The 20616-nt window shown below is 36.2% G+C and overlaps 1 protein-coding gene across 1 annotated transcript in view; it reads right to left on the bottom strand.

Moving 5' to 3' along the window:
- The window catches only part of CWC27 (CWC27 spliceosome associated cyclophilin), a 101624-nt gene that overhangs the window by 77732 nt on the left and 3276 nt on the right, over positions 1-20616 (bottom strand). The window contains exons 4-10 of the mRNA XM_071581058.1: positions 19843-19986; positions 19049-19147; positions 18786-18889; positions 17677-17746; positions 15485-15564; positions 13200-13233; positions 9582-9757 (exon numbers count right to left, since the gene is read on the bottom strand). Of these exons, the coding sequence (XP_071437159.1) occupies positions 9582-9757; positions 13200-13233; positions 15485-15564; positions 17677-17746; positions 18786-18889; positions 19049-19147; positions 19843-19986 (707 nt within the window). The remainder of the gene's footprint in view (positions 1-9581; positions 9758-13199; positions 13234-15484; positions 15565-17676; positions 17747-18785; positions 18890-19048; positions 19148-19842; positions 19987-20616) is intronic.

Below are 20616 nucleotides of genomic sequence, written 5' to 3'. Positions count from 1 at the left end.
ACAAAATATAAAAACGCAAATAAAAAGAAACACACTAACTTCTTAAACTTACAGATAACTCAAGAATTCATTTTTACCAAGGGAAAAGTAGATAATTGTTTTCACTTTCTGAGACAATTAAATAGAGAACCTCATCCATCAAGAAGTAACTTATAAATAGTATTAAAGAAAAACGGATAAAATATAAAACATTACAACTAGCTAAATCAAATATTATTGCCATCCTTCAAGAAAAATAGAATGAAGCGAGTGATCCCTCATGTGCTGAGGAAAAGAAGTATGCAAAGCAAAAGAAGATATCAATTAAGTGTACTTTAAAAGGATTAGTGCTAGAATATTAGTGGAGATAATAACCAAATGATTTGATAAAACATGTAAGGATTAAAACAAAAAGTATCATTCAAGGTTCCTGTCCCAGCAAATGGCTGGCTGGTCCTCTTTCACTGCAGGATTGGTATCTTTATACAGTGGGCTATGGATAGAAGGTCATGCACACTGTCTACAGCACTAAAACTTGCTTAAAAGTCTCTTGTCTATGACAGTTTACTTCTGGCCCTGATTTTGTAGCTGACTTCATTTTTATTTGATTTACTGGGGTTGTATAAGCAATATTTTACAAGGAACTCCATAGGCAACTGTAACACCCTAGCTGAGTAAAAATTGGCCAGAAAAGGAGGCCAAGTGGACAGGAAGAGAAGACAACAATCTCTTGAGACAGGCTTATGGAAAAAAAAGGTTACTCAATCCCAAGGGTAACGACTTTTTCTGTCTTTTTAGCCAAAATATTATTTCCTCCCCTTTATCCTTCATGCCATACTATGATTGTCAAATTCCAGTCCAAAGGAACTCTATCAGTTCTCGGGTTTATTTGTGAATTTTTACTTACATTAATAGTTTCACTGGAATCATTGAGTCATATAAACATTTGCAGAAGTAAGCCATTTCCACATGACTGTGGATAAATGGCAATTTATAAATTAGCAATTTGGTTTCACATACTTATTGAATATATATGTTGTGGCAAGACACTCAAAGCATACAAAATTCACATAAATTAATGTGGAAGCCTATCAAAATAAACATTGGACATGTAGGTAGCTATGACAGTAAGACAATATATGGCCTGTGGGTGACTGTGTATGATACAATTATAAAGATAGCGTGTCAATAGCAACCAAAATACTCTGAAACCATCTCCCTTCTTTCAGAGAGTCTTGAAATCCCTAACATTAATTCTCTTCCTTATTTCTCTTACATCTGCAATGAGTTCGTAGGTGTGTGATTTTCTAGTTTAACATCAGTCATGGTCCAGATCAAGCAAGGCACCTTAAAAATACCTAGCATTCTTGTTCTGGGGATCTTTGGTATATATAGACACCTTCACAGAAGCTTAGGTACACCCAAACAAACCAAAAATCCAGTTTATAAATTACAGATATGTGGAAGTTAAATGTTTACAGTTTTGAAAGGCCTTACTGAACTTCATGAGTACACTGAGTTTCTATTTGAGTAAATCAAAAGAGGGGAAATTCAGGTTGTATATTACATTAGGAGGCAACTCTTTACTGTGGGCGTGGTGAGATCCTGGAACAGGTTGCCCGGGGATGTTGTGGATGCCCCAACCCTGGCAGTGTTCAGGGCCTGGAGCAGCTTGGTCTTGTGGGAGATATCACTGCCAATGGCATGGCAGAGTGGGACTAGATAATTTTTAAGGTCTCTTCCAACCCTTAACATTCTACGATTCTGTGAGGTTCACACAGGTCCACCTCTCAAGCCTGTCAAGGTCCCACGTATGGCACCCCCTCCCTTCAGCTGCACCACTCATATGTAAGAATCCAAAACTTCCAGGAAAATGAAACTCAAAATGAAGGCAGCACAGTAACATACCAAAAAAAGAAATACAAGAGGAGGAGAACTTTTAACTGTCAAGGCCATCTCATGTAATAATTTTTTGCAGCAGTACAGTATATCTAGTGATATAAACTTGACAGTTTTTTTCTTCTATTATTTTAGCATCTAACAGATGTTTTTCATTATTTTAAAACCTGGCACTTTATGGACTTCAGCAAAGACTTTGAATCCAAAGTTAAGGTGTCATGATACAAAATCAATAGGTTTGTCTGTATTATAATGAACTGCAGCTAAAATTATTAGTTTCATTACATACCCAAAAATGAAAACTAATCAGTTTATGTGTGCTCCTCTCAACAGCTAAATGAATTCTACATCAAGTTTATTTCAGCGTATCTTTTTAAAAAATCTTGTACTGTGTAACATACATACAAAAAGGAACTTCTTGAATCAAGTTAGAACACAATAATCCAATAAAACTTTTCCACAGAAAAATCTCTAGTGAAAACCTAAAAGGCATCAGATAGCATTTTGATTCTGACATAATGCTATTGGGGAGTTTCTTAGTAGAATTCAGGATGAGTTCCTGACTGGAACTAATGTGGCTAATTTTAGAGGCAACCCAAATATGCCAGGAAAACTTGCTTCCTAGGACTTACATGTAAGGAAGTCCTAAAAAAAAATTAGTAACACAAAACAGGAGGAAAAACCATCTTTAAGAATTAGGTTACAAAGTTATTGGTTAAAACAGCTGACAATGACACATTAACAAATGACTAAAAATGTATCTATAAATTCCAGGGAACTCAGTACTAAACACATTAGTACGGAATCACACAAACTATAGCAAATTCTCATATCAGAAATGTCAAGCAACCTGGGCTTGCTAAATAAAATAAAAGCTGAAGACAGCTAATGGCCAAAATCTAGGAAGCAAAAAACAGAGTAAGTGAACAAAATAAGAAACTAGTTCTCAGAGAGTGATAACTCAAAAGAATTTGGAAAGCACTAGCAACACAAGTGTATTGGTGCAACACCAGGAAGAAGGGCTAATGGGGTCAATCCATGAATGAACAGGTAGGTGGAAGTAAGAATAAAAAGAGTTGCAGCTCTCTGTATACAGCACTATTGAGGCTAGGAAGAGATTAATAATGACAGTGCTTTAAAGAATGTTGAAAAAATAGAGAAGCTAAAAGAAAACAAGCCACAAAGTGATTTGAAGAATGGGAAAAAGTCTTACAGTGAAAGACTGAAAAAACTCAACACGTACAGTTTATCAAAAGGATTCAATTAGAATTTAAGTACTCAAAGGAAGAGAAAATACAGCATATTGCAGTGAATTTCAGAAAAAAGGCACAGCAAAAAAGAATTCATTGGCTACAAGCAGAACCCTGACAAATGGAAATGTAAAACTGGACGAGGTACTGTTAGGAGTAATTATCTAAATACTGGAATAGACTACACTCACTGACTAAATACCAACCAGACTACACTCTCCTGATATCTACAGATTATGTCTGAATGCCTTCCCTGTTCAGCTGTAGCCAAACAGGGAGTTCAGTACAGGAGAAACTGGCAGTAAATTATGGTATGAGACACACAGTTTATCTAATGGTCTCCTTTGGCTTAAAATACTATTAACAGATCACCTGAATTTGCTGTACGAAAACAGCAGCAGTTTTCTAAGTATAGAGAAGTTTGAAGTCAGTTGGAAAGTTTCTACTCAGGAACTCAAAAGCCAGTCTTATTAATATACAATGAATATTTTCTGGTAGGAAACAAAAAAAATCACTCTGTTGTTGGACAGGCCATACAGTGAATTACATTTGTTTTAAGAAAATACTAGTAGGATTAGAACTACAGTTAATAAATTTGAAATAGTAGTTATTGTGAAGAAATAATATCATAATTCCATATAAAACAGATAAAACTTAACATTCCAAAGTAAGTAAGTAGCTCTAAATATATGGTATTGACATCACATAGCTATACGTATAAACAACTGTCCTAGTTCAGCAGGTGGGACCAGTTAACACTTGTGTGGGGGTGATCAAAGCTGTGTATTCTACCCCCTCTATTCATTCCCCAAGGACAATGGACCATTAGCAGCAGCTGCCCAGGGAGTCATTATCACCTTCACACCCAGCCTGGGGGGGCATGGCTGCTAATGGGCCATCAACAGTTCAGGGATACCCTATGACTCCCAGAGTTAATCACCCATTGTGTGAGTCCCCGCCCTGGGGAAGGGACTGGGTGCTCCCTGAGGGTACATAAGTGGTGGGTAAGAAGACCTTGGGAACCTCTCGTCAGATCCAGAGGAGCAGCAGGACCTTGACAGGAGGAGACCACCACTCTTGACTAGACTACGACCGCCACTCTCAACCAGACTACAGCCATTGCCTGCACCAACAGGTTTTTCCCTTCCTTTTGCTTTGGACTTGGGGGGAACCATGCGGGTCTCAGCACAAGGGCCAACAAATCCCTTAGGGTTTGTGCCCCAGGACACTGGATTATATTGCTAGGTTTTGTGAGTTGAAAGCAATTTCCCTTTGTGTCAGTGTATTTATGGTAACATCTTTCATTAAATTGTATCTCTGACTTATAATCTCTCTTGTGGTGAGTCCATTTCCCCTGCTGGTTTATCTATAAAACAGCACAACAATGCTCACAAAAAAGTAGCTTCCTGAATACAAAGATGAGCTACTGGATTAAGTTTAATTAAGCAGAAGCATAAATAAAATACCTAAATACATATACATATAACTTAATCACAAAAAATCAAAACTATTAAAGAGCTGCCACACCTCAGCAGACTCTAAGGAGGCTGGAGGGGGGAATAAAATAAAAAAAAAAAAAACACAAAAAAACCTACCAGATCACTGAAGAATTCAGGTTGGAAGGAACCTCAGAAACCCATTTACTCTAGCCTCATGCTGAAACCAGATGATATCCACTGCTCTCTGATTTTGCCTTTCCTCAACCTGTCCTGACTACTTCCAGTCACCTTTTTCTCCTTCACTTGCCCAGAAATAGCTTCCAGGAGGACCTGCCCTGTAAATTGCCCACAGATCAAAGTGAGGGTAACTGAATCCTCCCTGTGGTGACTGCCTTTTGTGACAATGGGTGCAACATCTGCAACCTCCTCCAGTCAGAGGATTTCCAGTATTTGAAAGATTGCATACAGCACTGTTGCCACCTTGCAATCAAGATTATAGTCAGCAGATTTATATGACATCAGTCTCAGCCCCCTTGGATGCATTCTATAGATGCACAGAAATCCAACTTATAAAGAACAAAGAAGTTACAGATTTTCAACAATTACAAGAATGACAAGAAATCTTCCACTGTAGAATTATCTGAGTCTTCAAAATTACTTTCACTACTTTTCACTATAATGCCCGCATTATAAGCACAAGGCAACAAGTGTACAGTAAATGTATTTAAAATAACATATCCTAACAAATGGTATTAATTTATGAATACAAAATATCAAACTCATTTTTTACAACAACTGCAGCTATATAAAGCGAAAAAGAAGTTTTGATTTAAAGTTCTTCTTTAAAAGCCTTCCATGTGAACACATACTTACAAGAGCACTTTAGAAAAGCAAACTTGCAGGCTCAGTGTATCAGTGTTTATTCAGATGCTAAGAATGTTATAGTGTCTTAACTATACGCAATTTTTACTGGCTGAAGTGGACTTAGCATGAACTTGAAGTCCTGCCTGGCATTATTAACTGATTTTATTACCATTGTACCTAGAAGACGAAAGGACTGTGGAGATGCAAGTTATTTGTCCAAGTGATTTCATTTTGTTTTTTAACTAAAAAGTAAGTCTGAGGAATAACATCTTAAAAAGAAATGTGACAACTTAGTTCAACTGCAAATAATAGGATTATTAAGCAAAAAATATACAATAGGAAATACAGAGTTGAACTTAAGTAATGTTGACTACTCAAAAAGAAGACAGCTTCTCTTCCTCAGTAGTTTAGCTAGTCTAGCCATCTATTCCACACTGTTATTTAATAACACTTCCACTATAAGGCTGCAACTGAAATTGTTGACTGTACAGTGAAAAACTGTACTGCCAACTGTACTTCTCTCCATTCTGCATGTCTTGCAAACAGGAAGCACTGAAAACTTTAAGAGCAGGTAACCAGAAATGTATAGCACCCAAGCTCCACCTACAGGATGAAAAGAACTGTAAAAAAATAGTTTTAATTACCGAACTAGAAGAAGACTATTTACTCTGAAGACTTCAGATAGTCATTTTAAGCCACTGCCATTTTACAAACTTGATGCAATGCTGATAAATTTGATTACTTTTACATTGATGGCAAACACTTCCATCTCTATACATTCCTTCATTTAAACAGCTGTTCTGTACTTTCAAACTTAGGTTTAACCTTTCTAATAAAAGAACAACAGATCTGTGGAATTTTTCTAACAACTTGCCAGAATGAGTAGGAAACTTTTTCTTGAGGTTTCTTATCTAATATAAAATTTTGAAGTGTATCAAGTTGTTTTTAAAACATATACAAAAGGTTAAAATGCATACTGAAACAACTAATATTAACTTTACCATTTGAGCATTTCAAGCATGATTGCATTTAGAAATTGCATTGGATCTCAGTACCGTGAATTTGAGAAGGTGTCTGTTGTTTCCATATTGTTTCTTGGAAACAGATGCACAACCTTTTGACTTCACAAATGCATTTGCATTAAAAAAACCAGGATTGATATAAATGAATGCAGATCTGTAGAAAAAGTAATGCATATTAGAGACGGAACTCTGAAAAAAACCAAATCCTAGAGGTTGTTATTCTATTAGCACGTTTAAATATCTGATGAGATGAACAATTTGGATAGGTATCAGATGTTTCTTGGCCCGCTGATATGTTTGTAAACATTACCCTTAAGCTATGTATGTTGGTTGATCCAACTTTTTGTTTGACATTTGCATGTTCCAGATCTCTGCCTCTGATCACCACAGACTTCAACTACAGTGGGTGGTAAACACCCATGAGTATGTTATCTATCATCTCCAGTACGCTTGGAAAATAGTCACTATTTCAGACTTGATACTGTTTATCTTACTTTATCTCATCAGACCTCAAATTTAATAACACCTTATTTAAAACAAACAATGTCATGTCTTTGATTTCCATGTCAGAAGATGCCAGAGGATTATTTGGAAAACAGTAAGTCTAGAAATTTATGTTACTTGTGATACTAAGCTGTGTCGCCCAAGGCTATAGCTCCCAACGGCTAAAAATGCGTCCCATAAAAGCCTTTTCTGAGTTAAGATAACCCATCTGGCTATACTACTACTACTACTGCTATCTTGAAAGAGCAAAAAAAGTAACCACAATCAGAATCAGCATCTTACAGATTGACTATACCAATGTCTCTGAAAATAACAAAAAACATCATGCAAGTGGCTATCCTCTAACCTTCCGTTGCTGTTACACCTTAAGCAATTTATTTTCCAGCAGCCAGCCCTGTAAAACCCCAGAGGTTGTTCAACTTGATTAGTGGACAGGTGGTTGGACAGATAAGCAGGTAGTAAATACATACAGATTGCAAAGACTATTGTTATTCTTAGGATATTATTTGGCTGACATATATTTCAAGGTTCTTTTTCAGACAGAGTTTTTCTTGGAGTTCTTTCAAATTTCTGAATCCCTGCCTCCATTATCTGATATGGCTATTTAATCCTAATCTGTATTTCTTCAGTCTTCACGACTGAACAGTTCATTCAATCTGAGACTTTTTCAACACTCATTCTGTATTGGGGAATGCTATGGGTATGACCACAAACATTACTGGGGTGCAAGACTAATCAATCACTGAAGGCAAGACTATTGAAAACGAGGAACTACTTCTTTTTTTTATCAGAAAAACGCACGATTTGAGACAGAAAATTACCCTCACATTCTTGCCCAACACACTGACACAAAGCCATTTTAATTGACACTAGATAAATATTCATATAATTTATCAGTGGGACTATGTATCAATACCAACCATAGGACTAGGAATGAAACTTTGAGATCAAAGTTATGTCATACTAATTGATCTCAGTATACTTGCTGTGGAGCAGATGTCTATAGCAGAGATAGTGCATCCACCAATTGTCAAAGCAGCAAACAGCTCAACTTCAAAGGAAAACCAGTAGATAGGTTTGAAAAGATGTCTTGTATATGCTCTTTGAAAAATTCCCCAGTTTATCTAACATAGCCATAAAATCATGACGCTCCATTTCATGTACTGTGACTTACATGCTCTTATAGAGAGAAAGGAACAATGAAAAATAAAAAAAACCAATGCTCATGAATGGGAGCTTTATGCTGGTGCACATAACACTACATGACTCTACAAAGAGATCAAATATATGTACAGTTCTAAAAGAAGTGGATTAACATCAGTTTACAGACCTGACCACACAGATCTTGCTGACTACATAAAGTCTGACCAAGTATGAAAGTTGGTTGCCTAGTCTCTAAATTGTATGACACGAAAAACTAATGCCCATTTAAATTACAAACTTTGTTAACTGTATCTTTGTTATTGTGCTGGGTCTTTGATGTCAAATGCTCTTGCTTATGTATCACCAGCTATCAGGTGTATTGGGTTATGTCTTCAGCAAATGCAAAATTAGGAGGAACTTTGGAAGTAACATCATCTAGACCCAAGAAAGAACTGAGTGGAACCAATTCAGATTTGCTCAAATTACAAAGGCTTCTGCACTGTACCTGGTGTGATTCTTAGATTCAAATCAATAGTGGAGAAGATGTAGAAAAGGCCACAGAATTTCCCCACTTAAATTCCATGAATATTTTACTTTCTAGAGCTATTGTGCAGAGTTAAAAGCACAAAATCTAAACCCACCTTCTGATGTTTCCTCAACCTATCTCCCAGTAAGTTTCAATGAATAAGTAAACTTACACATTTAACTTTTTAACTGCAAGGTCTTAATTTTCCAGTAATTTATGGAGTCCGTATTTATTGAAATACCGAATAATAATTCCTAATAAACTTGACATCAGATCCACTATTCATCACTTGCATACATGATCAGTGTTTTTATGCAATTTTAACATTATGCAGCAGAAATTCCCACGAAAACAAACTACCTCACTGAAAACTGAGTGCTAATCAGTGCAGATGTTCACAAAGACTGGTATGGTTAAATTATGTAACAGGAACCCACACTTTTAGGTCTGTAAAGGAAAACTGATGTATCAACTGCAGTGCTGAAAAACTGGCATACTGTAAGAATGACTACTGTGTTAAACCAGACCTCACTGCACACCTAGGGTGCCTGGCCTTTCTGTGAGCCTCAGTGGTGGGCGACTACCATGCGTTACCATAGATAAAGAAGTTACAAAACTCAATCTTACAATTGACTAGAAAGACAAAGTAAAGCATGACAAATACATACAAATACACTTCATTTCTGACTCACGGGGGAAAACAAAACTCACATAGAAGGTATCAGTAAGCGCTGAGTGTAACAAAATATAACTTACCTGTTTGGTTCAAACTGCCCAACAAAACTAAGAAATGAGAACGCAATAGACAACCTCATCTTCTACAGAAGAAGTTGGTCAGGGGGGAGTATTTTTAATGTAACATTAACCTATCAATAACTGCAAAACTGGAATTGAGCAGAAAATACTGAACTGTAAACAATCTAAAGAAAGAAAAAACAAATAAAATAACCCTTACCTGCGACTACTTGTTTTCTTTTCTGGCTTAGTTTCTTCCTCTAGAAGTTGCTGTTTAGCATTTTCACTTGTATCAATTTTCAACTTCTTGGCAATGCGTTCCTTTATTTGAGATCTCTCATGACTACCAGCTTCATCGTCTACACTATCAGCATCTTCATCATGTTCTTCTTCCTCCTTTATTGATTTAAAACAATAAAATTACTTTTGTTTTTTTTTTACTACACAATAAAATCCCTTTCAAGAAAAAATATAAATACTTCATTTCAAAGCAAACTTTTCAAACAAATACCTTGTTATTTGCCTCAGAGAGAACAAAAAAATTGAAATATAATAGTTTTTCATACAGAAATTACACCATTTTTGTATGGTTAAAAAAATTAAACTAGTCTATTCTAGACTATAAGCTCTGACAGGTCTACATATGACATCATAGCAATGTGATACTACTCTGGTCATTGTTCAAAAGTCATAAATTTGAACACAGTAATACACTAAACTTTTCCTTCATTTTCTACTAAAAGAAAAATAAAATTCCACAACAGCCTGCCACAGGGCTATACTTCAGCAATGATGGGATGGAAGAGGTTAGTCCATCAATCAAAACAGGCTGCGGAATCAGTCATCCAAACTTGCTGCACAGGTCCTAGCACAGGCTTCAGGCCTCCAGGACTAGCAGAGGGAGGCAAAAGGAGACAAACTCACCTTGGTTCAAAGACACTTGGAGGGAAAAGTAATTGCAGAATGAAGAAGCGGCCTGACCAGATCAAGGGATCTAATGTTGACTACTTTCTTCCTTGAAGAAGGAAGTCTGCTTGAATTTGAATGGAAGAATGCCAGCTCAAAGATTACATGGTGCATCTTTTTATTTTTACTTTGCTGTGATGCTAACCAGCAAAAGAAAAGTGTAAGATGCTACATGATTCTAATCTTACCCACATAGACAAAGGACACTTACAAATGTCATTCCAAAGGACTTTACTGTATCCAAGCGACAGCCAGGATGCAAGTGCTTAGAAAGGAACACTCTAAAGACCATGTATATGGCCTGAGTGTGATAGACAGGTAGGAGGAAGAGCAGCATGAGGACCATGTCCCTAAACATAGGGGGCGAAAGGGTAGAAAAATAAAAGCAGCAAGAGGCACAGTTTTGGAATAGAAGAGAAAAATGAAGAGCTGTATTTCAGTTACTGTTAAGGAATCTTCAGACTACCATACTCAGATTGAAAATTTAGACAAGAGAAGATCAGTAGGGAATAGAAAAATAAATCTCTGAGTATTTGACACAGTCAAATCAGTTGAATATTTTGCCAATGAAATAACTGAAAAGTTGTGGGTATTTCATAATTTCTTTTTAAATAGGGGAAGAAAAAAGTGGAACAGGATCAGCATTTCCCTTAATTTACCAGAAAGGTATTGTTTGACAGAGGAGATACTAAAGCTTTCTGAAGGATTTGTTTCCTTGATAGTCAGGGAGATGGGTGACTATAGACCTTAATGCCAGGGGCCAGAATCCAGAAAAGAGTGACAGGACTGTTTTCGAGGCGTTTAACAGTCCAGGATAAAAACAGACTCCTGGTGTAGATTTGGCGAGCACTTAGGTAGAGTATGTCACTGAAACACAAAAAGTTGGATAGGAGAACTTCTCAAATATAAACAAACATCTCTGGACAGATTGTAATTGCTAAGTAGTAAGCTAGTTAAAAATTACAGAATTCTGAGTAACAGGGGGTGGGTTCTATGGATGGTATTTTAAAATGGTAGGGGCAAAATGGTTCAACTTGTACCACTCAGCTAAATACCCTACTTTGCAAACTGTGCATCACTCTCACTTTGCACAGGATTTTGACAGTTTTCTTCTAGAAAAACACTGAGAAAATAGGATATAATCTTTCACCTCAATCTCTTCCCTCCTGCAACTCCACTCTTTTCGCCTGCCTAGTCTTCTCCGTCAGTCCCTCTTCTCATACAATCCTTCTAGAAGCACTTCTCTCTTTTAGATCTTCGTTTTTCTGAGGTCTCACCAGCTAAAAGCTTTAACACATTTCCAACCAGACTCAAATACATGACACATGAAAAGGGACGTGGCTGTTCTGTTGGATGATGGGCACAAAAAGAATCTTAAGAAATAGCTATGAGGTGTTGCTAATACAAAGGCTCTGACTCTCAAAGAATTAAGTGCATGACTTTGAGGACTGCAGTAAGAGAAACAGGATGGTAGTTAATAGCATGAACAGCAAGTCCAGGTGTTTAGGGAATTAACAAGAGTTTCTCTTACACATGAGGGACTTTTTATTTGGGGGACATAGGGAGATCTGAAAGAATTATTTGCTCATAGGATTGGCTATAAAACTACCAATATGTTGCAGCATGTGAAAGTGATCCTGTGACAGGTTAACTGAAGTAACTCCAAGAGAGATGAAAAATACTAGTACCACTTCACAAGACTCAGGTAACTACCTGAAATGCTAGATACTAACTAAAATCTTTCAATGAAATGAAATCTAAGGAGAACACCTCTCCAGGAAAAAGAAGAAAAAAGCCTTCCTATTTCCTACTTCAGACTAATCAAGTATATTTATTTAAATTTTTACTCTTCTGCCTAACACATCCATGTACTATACTCCCCCAATTCAACTCGCTTAACAAAGGGCTATTTGAACATCTGAAGAATTATTAATTATATAGCATTTGCCAAATGCTTCTAACACTTAAATGCTCCCGCACAGCAGGAATTAGAAAGAAGAGTCAAAAAACCTGAACTGATATTATGCCTTCTGAAAAAAGCACCAGCGAACAGGGCGCAAGCAGATTATTTTAGGAACAAGAAGGGGACAGATTGTGTTCTTCCTTTACCTTCACAGTGCATCAGCTAACAGTATAGTCAGTACCTGTGCATGACAGAGAGACCTACGGAGCAGTACTTTACAGGATTCACTTTGGGGAATGGAAGATTACATTCCTAGTCAAATATTACTTCCTTGTCTCAACAGCAACTCATGGCTGAAGACAGAGACATACTTCAGCTAGCAAGCTTGCTCTGAACCACGTACAACAATTTTCTTGTGCTTAAAATAGCCTCTGTGTTTAGCTGAATGCTACTGCTTGATTATTCAGATTTCATGTCTTTCTGAGGTGGCAGTCTTCTCAATACAATTTAAGTGATAAATATTCACTGAAATTTTGTTTTCTTGGAGAAATCTTTCCAACAGGACTCTCAATCATAAGCAGACTTACCCTCAAACACTGCAGTTATATCGTTATTCAGGACAAATCTCATTGTAAATTTTTTTGGAAGCAATTTCAGGGCTTTTATCACTCTGGTGGTTTGTCACTCTGTGGTAAAAAAGCCATATACCATAATCCCATATACCTAATCTACTCACTGAAATACAGTATAAGCAGTTTTTATAAAATGGAGTATGTATCATGCTAACTCTACCCTTCTATGAATGGTCACAATGGATAAATATTAGAGCTCTGAAAGGGCCTCCAGCTTTTGCTGGAAATCTGATTTGAGCTAGTTCTCAAAAATCTCTAAAGTAGCCTTTGTTCCTCCAAGAAAATCTAATCTGCACACAGTAAAAAACAGATTTATTTGTAAAAAAGTGTAGCTTACCTCACTCAAATCCTTCTCCTCACTTGCTGCTTCACTAAAAGAAGAAAAAATGCAATTACTTTGAAGATCTAGAGGAGATTTAAAATACCATTCAAAAAACCCCCATTTCTTAAATAAAAAATTTTGTTTGGTTAGCTACCTGAAATTTTAGTCAACTTAGTCATTTATGTCATCCTCACATTTATCTTAAAAAAGTATAAATTAATATAATCTCCTATCATCTGACTGTTAAAAAATTTTTTTCTAGTTAGAAATGTTTAAAACCATGGACATTTATACAATGGGTAAAGTCTAACCACATCCTCAGTTATCAAAGCAAAATAGTAATGTATACAGCCAAAAGATAAAACCTCATGATGTTTCTGATATCATCTATCAAACAATTACAAGCATTTAGTTGCAAAGAGTTTATTTTGGAAATTCTTCTTTCTACAGGCATGTTCAACATGCATATTACTGATACTTAAGCTTAACATCAAAATTTTAATTTGTTACACAGCTACTGTTTAGTGAATTAAAAAGGAAATCTATTTGAATATCCTAAGGGTAACATATCCACTGTTAATTATCACAAAGTAATAATAAAGACTCTTGAAACTTTTTCTATCCCACAATTTAAAAAAGAGGTTATGTTAGAGAAAAAGCAAGGAATATTAAAGAGTCCCAAAAGTAAAGGCTTTGAAGTGTGCTCTAAGCAATCAGTAAGTAATCAAGGTCATCAAAGAAACTCTAAACGAGTTGCATTAATTACATAAATTTAATAATGTGCTGTGCCTGGGTCAAGGCAACTGCTGCTATCAATACAGACTGGGGGATGAATGGACTGAGAGCAGCCCTGTAAGAAGGACGTGGGAGTGCTGGTGGATGAAAAGCTAGCCATGAGTTGACAACATAGGACTGAAGCTCAGAAATCCAATTGTATTTTGGGCTGCATCAAAAGCAGCATGACCACCAGGTCACAGGAGGTGACTCTTGCCCTCTCATTTGCTCATGAGATTCCACCTGGAGTGCTGAATACAGGTCTAGGGTCCTCTGCCCAGAAAAAACAGAAACCTGACCAAAGGACTCCAGAGGTAAGCCATGAGGATGATCACCTCTCCAATGAGGAAAGGCTTAAGAGTCAGAGTTGCTGAGCCTGGAAGAGAGAAGACTCTGGGTACATCTTATTGCAGCCTTTCAACACTTAAAGGGAGCCTGGAAGATTGAGACAGACTTTCCAGCAGGACCTGTTGCAATATAACACAGAGGGTGAAAGTTTTAAACTAAAAGAGAGCAAATTCAGTCTAGATATAAGGAAGGTATTTTTCACGATGGAGGTGATGAGACACTGGAACAGACTGCCCCATCCCTTGAAACATTCCAGGCCAAGTTGGGTGGGCTCTGAGCAACTTGATCAAGTTGAAGATGTCCCTGCTTATTGCAGGGGGTTTGGATGCAATAAATTTTAACGGACCCTTCCAAAGCAAGCTACTCTATAATTCTATGACAAGCAAATTCTTGGAGTTGAGTATTAAGATGAGAAAAGTCCATGAAAATACATTGACTGTGTTTAGAAGTTTTAAAAAGAAATAGAGAAGAAAATCAACTTTATCCAAGCATACAGATGTATGATTCACTTCATTTTTGTTGTGTTTTTTAGATTTGGGAAAAAAAAGGAGGTACTTTAGAGCGTATGCAGGGTTGGAGGGTTAGGAAGAACACAAGAATAACCATGGTGCAGAACAACTTCTACATGAAGAAAGTCTCAGTAAACTTTGTAAGTTTAGGCTAGAAAATAGTCTAAGAGAGGATTGTGGTAAAGAGAGGCATAAAGGGAGTGACTGCTCACTGTCTCTTTCAGAATGAAAGTTAGAATTCATCAAACGATGCTAGCAGCAACCAGGTTCAGCACAGAAAGGGGAGATACTTCTTCCTGTAGCATACAGAAAGAGTGTGAATAGAAATAATATTACAAGACACTTGATCCATACTTTGATGAGAGCTCTATTAAGGATTAAACAGATGAACCACATCAAACTCAGACTATCCTCCAATGTGAAAGTTGATGGAGGCTGGGACACCACTCAGATAAACACTATGCTTGCACTGCTTTTATTCTTTCTTGGGCATCAACTGATGGCCAATGCTGGTGACAACACAGACGGTTAGAGAAATGTTTGGTCCCATCAAGCATTGGCACCCTTAATTTCTTAAAGAGTAATAGACAAACAAAGAATATATATGATGCTAAATGGGTGTAACATCTTCAAAGTAAACCTGTTGTGGAAACTGGAAATCACATTAACCTTTTGACAGCGGGAACTGAGCTTAGATGTGGATCATCCTTCAGTAGATCATGACTACTTTTACTTTTCCCCTTCATGCTCTGTTAAAAGAAAAAAAAAGTATTATTCATTTCAGTTTAAGAGGATACATAGTAAACAGGATTATGGTAAGAAAAAGGTAACTTCTTTCTTGTTAGGTTTAGTCTAACCAGTAAACATAAACATTTTTATGAGCAGAAGAACTGAGAAAGTGTTCCAGAAAGAGAAGCATCAAACTGACTTCATGGATTTAAAAATTATTTTTGCAATAGGAAAGAGAGGAACAAAGAAAAAAAAAGAGATCGTTTAGTCATCACAATCATCACACATCATACAGATACATAGTCTAGCACATATGCACTTCAGTGAATGAAGAGGTTAAGAACTTGACTTTCAATAACAGCACATGACAACTCAATGAACTACCATGTACAAAGAAATACTTATTAATTGGAAGAACAATAAGTAGATCCCTAGGAAAAAAAGAAATTAATAAACTGCAATACATCAACCTAGAATACATTATGCAGGAGTCATCTACTGACACGAGTCAAATCTAAGAACACATAAGGTCTTCAGCAGAAAGGCTACAGTAGGAAACTATTCCCTATGCTAATCTGAAAAAAGCAGACAAATTTCAGAGTGAAATCAGACTGAAAACCTCTGCCGCAGAAACAATCTGTATAGTGACCTGAATATCTGCATTACACATGCATTGTATAATCCTTTCAGGAGTACAGTAATTGTGTGGACAAATTGTACTCATTTAAATGCAACTTCAATTTTTTATTATGTAGAAAACAAAAGCTAACACATTCAGCACATGAAAAAAATAAGAAGTGGGGGGGTGGGCTTTGGAGTGGGGCTGGGAGTGTATACTGTAAAGTGCTCCAAACATGCACAGAAAATAAGCAGTTTGGACATTAAAAGCTTCAGTCTAAACACTAATCAACAACCAGTGAGGGCCTCACTGTCAGATCACTGAGTCCACTACTAGTCTTTGCAGCCTTGAGGGGTTTTACCTGTAACTCCTCTGCCCATGAGCACCATTTCAGCTCAGGCCTGAGAATATACTCACTGCCTGAATATCAAACCTGTGCCTGTTCTGGATAAGCCTGTTGGATCTACACTGTAGAATTGCCTCCAGTTCTGTCTTCTGTTCCCATCTCTTACTGCTCCTAAAGGGACTATGTGGCTGGGGATTTTGGTCTTGGTTCATGCTTGCCATTTTTAGGACTGCTGGTAGAGACTGTTACTAGCAACCAACTCTGCCTGCTACATCCACAACCTGTGGGATTGTGTCCCTGTTGGCAAGCACACTGCCTGTGTTGGAATCACTTCTGCCTCCTCCCTTGCCCACTTTCATGCAGCCATTTTGCTCTTGCTGATCCTTGACACAATCTTCCAAAATCCTGTCACCTCTGCCTTCTATACCTCTCAAAGCATACAAATTTTCTTTCCAAGATTCATAATCTCCATAATAGATACATTTGGAAACTCTCCTGTTACAGAAGACACAATTTGACCTGCAACACTTAAATTACACCAATGGCCCTAATCCCTCATTGAAGCTCTTTTTAAATGTGTTTATCATTTTAATCACATTTCGTGGCATAAATGTTCACAAACTAAATTCCAAGAGGGAAAAACACTTTTTATTTGTATACTTATTTGCTCATTTATCTTTGTGTCTCAAACACCATATTGTAAGACAGGAAAAAATTGTTCTCATAATTTCCTTCCTCTCTCCCTTTTTTAAATATAAAAGCTACTGTGATCCATATCGCCAGATATTATCCTTCTTGCCCTTCTTTGTACAGCCTCAGGAACTGGTAACGCATTGCAGCAAAAGCAAAAAATATTCCCTAGCACAGATTAAGTGTTTCAGATACCCTGAAACATCTGAAGTGGTGTTTTCATTTATTCCTTAGATAATTTTAAGATCAGCTTCATTACACTAAAAATTAATAGAAAACATTCCCTTTTCCCGGATCTGTTAGAGGGATTCTTCAGTTACTTGCAGACTTTTCTCTGAAAATCTGTCCTTAAAAGTATACCCCTCTTACACCGAAATAAGCAAGAGTTACTGCACCTAGCAACCAAAAAAAGTGAACAAAATATGCAGAAAAGGTAATTAAGTTGAAAAGAAAAATGAGGATGATTTGGTACACTACCTGACTAACTCTACTGACTTCTTCCTCTTCTTCTTCAGCTTCTTCCCCAAAGGAAAGCAGGTTAAAGTTTCTTTAAGAGAGAAAAAACATTTCCTGGTAAAACTTTAAATACAGTCTTAGTAACATTCTGTTATCTTTAAATCTATTACCTTCATGTCATATCAGGTTTTTCAAAAAACCTTTTTCTCCTGCTAAATGTACCAGTTCCAAACAACTACATGTTGTTTTGCTATAAACCAAAAATATTTAGAAAAGCATGTTCTATTGAATTCCTGAGACAAAACAGGGACAGTGAAGCATCACACAGAAAATGTTAAGGCACATTTTAAGAAATTCTGACTCAACTTTCACAGACTCTTATATGCTGACAGCTCTGTAGCATTTTATACTTTTTATCTCAATAGAGCAGCATTCAAGTAACAGACACAAAATTTTCAGGATATGATGGCTCAGAAAGGCATCAAACACACACATTCACAGAATGCAATTAAAAGAAAGAACGATCTTTAATTTTTTTCAAGAGTTAATTGTTTATGCTATGTTGGAACCAGTCAGTTGCAACACATTCTATATTTTTGCAGAGAACTGACAGCATGCACACTTCAGACTTTCTTTTACTTTTCACTGCGTGTTTGCAACCATGAACTATCATTTACAGAAACTGAACTTTCCCATGTCAAAACGCCTGCCTTTTTCAAAGTATTTCAGTGGGAGAGAAGGGATAGCTGATAATATAAGTTCAAAACAAACAAGTGAGCTATGCCCTAACTACTGGCAGGTTTTAACTCCAGTGTCATCTCAGTCAGATGATTGCCCATTTTGAGGTATGGGAAAGACTTAAGCTACCATATATTTTTGCAACAAACTGTCACCAAGTATGAAAAAGTCACAGCTCAACAGATGAATAGTAACCATTTTAGAGGGAGAAACTGGATATGCATGATCCACCTCGGAAACAGGGAAGCAGGTTTTGCTAAGATTCCTTAAGATTCTTCTGTGCATTTTGGTAAAACCTTGTGCTTCAAAAGCAGAAATTGAAACAAAAAGATCAACAAGCTGCAAATTAAAGATGATTAAAATTAACCACGACTTATGTTGCATATATTTACTTTGTGCCTTTTACTTTGGACTTTTTAGCTTCTTCTTCTTGTTTGTCCTTCTTCAGTTTTCTATTCGGTCTTGGGACAATATCATCAAATGGATTAAACAAAACCTGTGAAAAGAACAGTACTTTAGACAGATCTTTAGTAAGTGTTTTGTTGTAATTTAATGATTCAATATTTTAAAACAATATGCAAAAAGACATGCCAAGTTTTCCTAACACTATACAAAAGAATTTTAAAATATCATTTTCAAAACAGAAAATACTCACCTCACTACTTCTTATTTTGTGTGGACTGAGAGGTCTCTCTTCTTTGTCAACTTCTACTTCAGCCAGGCGCAACATGTTATATATTGTATCCCCTGTAACCTGGCAAATTTATAAAAAAGCCTTGAAAGTCCTTGCCTGTAAATTTTGTTATTTTTTCTGAAAAGTGGAAGTCAATTATTACTAAGGAATTTTGAAAATACAAATGATATAGGAAACAGTGTAAGCACGTAAGCCTTCTAAAAGACAGCAAGTACTATGTACAACGGTTTGGAGGTTTTTAATTTAATGCCAAAATTTGAAGAAATACAGGTAGTTTAGAGAATGTATACAGGGGAAGACATCAAATTCTCACTGTAAGCTATGAAACAGGAAAACAAACACTGAAATAAAAAAATAATATTTGGTTTCTTTTCTTTTAAATAAATCATGAGAGTGGTCATTTCATCTTGTGTTTTTTATTTTCCTGATTCTTCTTGAGTAATCAGAATCTATGAACAGAATTTTCTAAAATGTCATTAGTATTAGATGAACTGATTAAAAAGACAGAGCCATAATAATACTAGTAAGACTACTGAAAAGCAGCACAACATAGAAATACAATTTAGAAGAATAACAACAGCAAAGTACAGAATAACAGGAACAACCTAGAGAAACAAACAGAAAGGAGGCAGTTTAGAAAGCAGTGAAATAAATTTCAAATGTATGTAGCAGCAAACAACACTAAATTAGCCTTCAGAGAAACTTATAGTAGCTTCTGTCAAACTTAAACTGGGACTCTAGTTCATGTAGCAGACCTTTCCAAAGATTGTGTGCTTGTTGTTAAGTTCATCTGCACGACCCAGGGTAAAGAAAAACTGACTTCCATTATCATGGGGACCAGCATTTGCCATAGCAACAAGTCCTCTTCTATTGAATCGCAATCGTGAATGGAACTCATCCTGGCAAAACAGGAGAAAAGAGCATGATTTAAGTATGTAACTACTTTTTTCACATCTTTAGCTACAGGTTATTTACATCATTAGGCACACACAGAAAATACGCTGTTAATGTTTTTTAAAAAGTTAAATAATAAATCCCAAGTATTTTGAAACTTAGTGCCATAATTATAGTTAAAATTTTATACTGAACAGCAAAAATTACTTTTAGTCAGTATTTTTAATCGTTAGTGCCTATAATAATGCAAACAAGTGGACAATCTTCAAAAGAAACCATAAACACATAACCAACAAACACCAAAAGAATTAGAAACTATTACATCAATAATAGAAAGACATTATTTAATAAAAACTCTCTAATTTCTGTCTTGTTAATTTTATCTTTTTCCAGTAATTCCCTAAAAATCAACTGTTATTATTTTTATTTGCATTCATTATCCCCCAACACTAAGAAAATCAGAAGCATTTTAAAAAGTAACTGCATTTCACATATTTCATGTAGAAGTAGCATTCTTGTCAATCACTGGATTTATGTGAAAAATCCTAATTCATGTAAAACACCTAAAAGTATAATAACAGGTTGTAACTATACAATAATGCAAAAATCCATACAAAGAACATTTTCTGTACCAT

Source organism: Pithys albifrons, chromosome Z (assembly GCF_047495875.1).
Source record: "Pithys albifrons albifrons isolate INPA30051 chromosome Z, PitAlb_v1, whole genome shotgun sequence".
Lineage (NCBI taxonomy): Eukaryota > Metazoa > Chordata > Aves > Passeriformes > Thamnophilidae > Pithys > Pithys albifrons.
The sequence above is the reverse complement of the archived record's forward strand: the minus strand, read 5'-3'. Positions and strand labels throughout refer to the sequence as shown.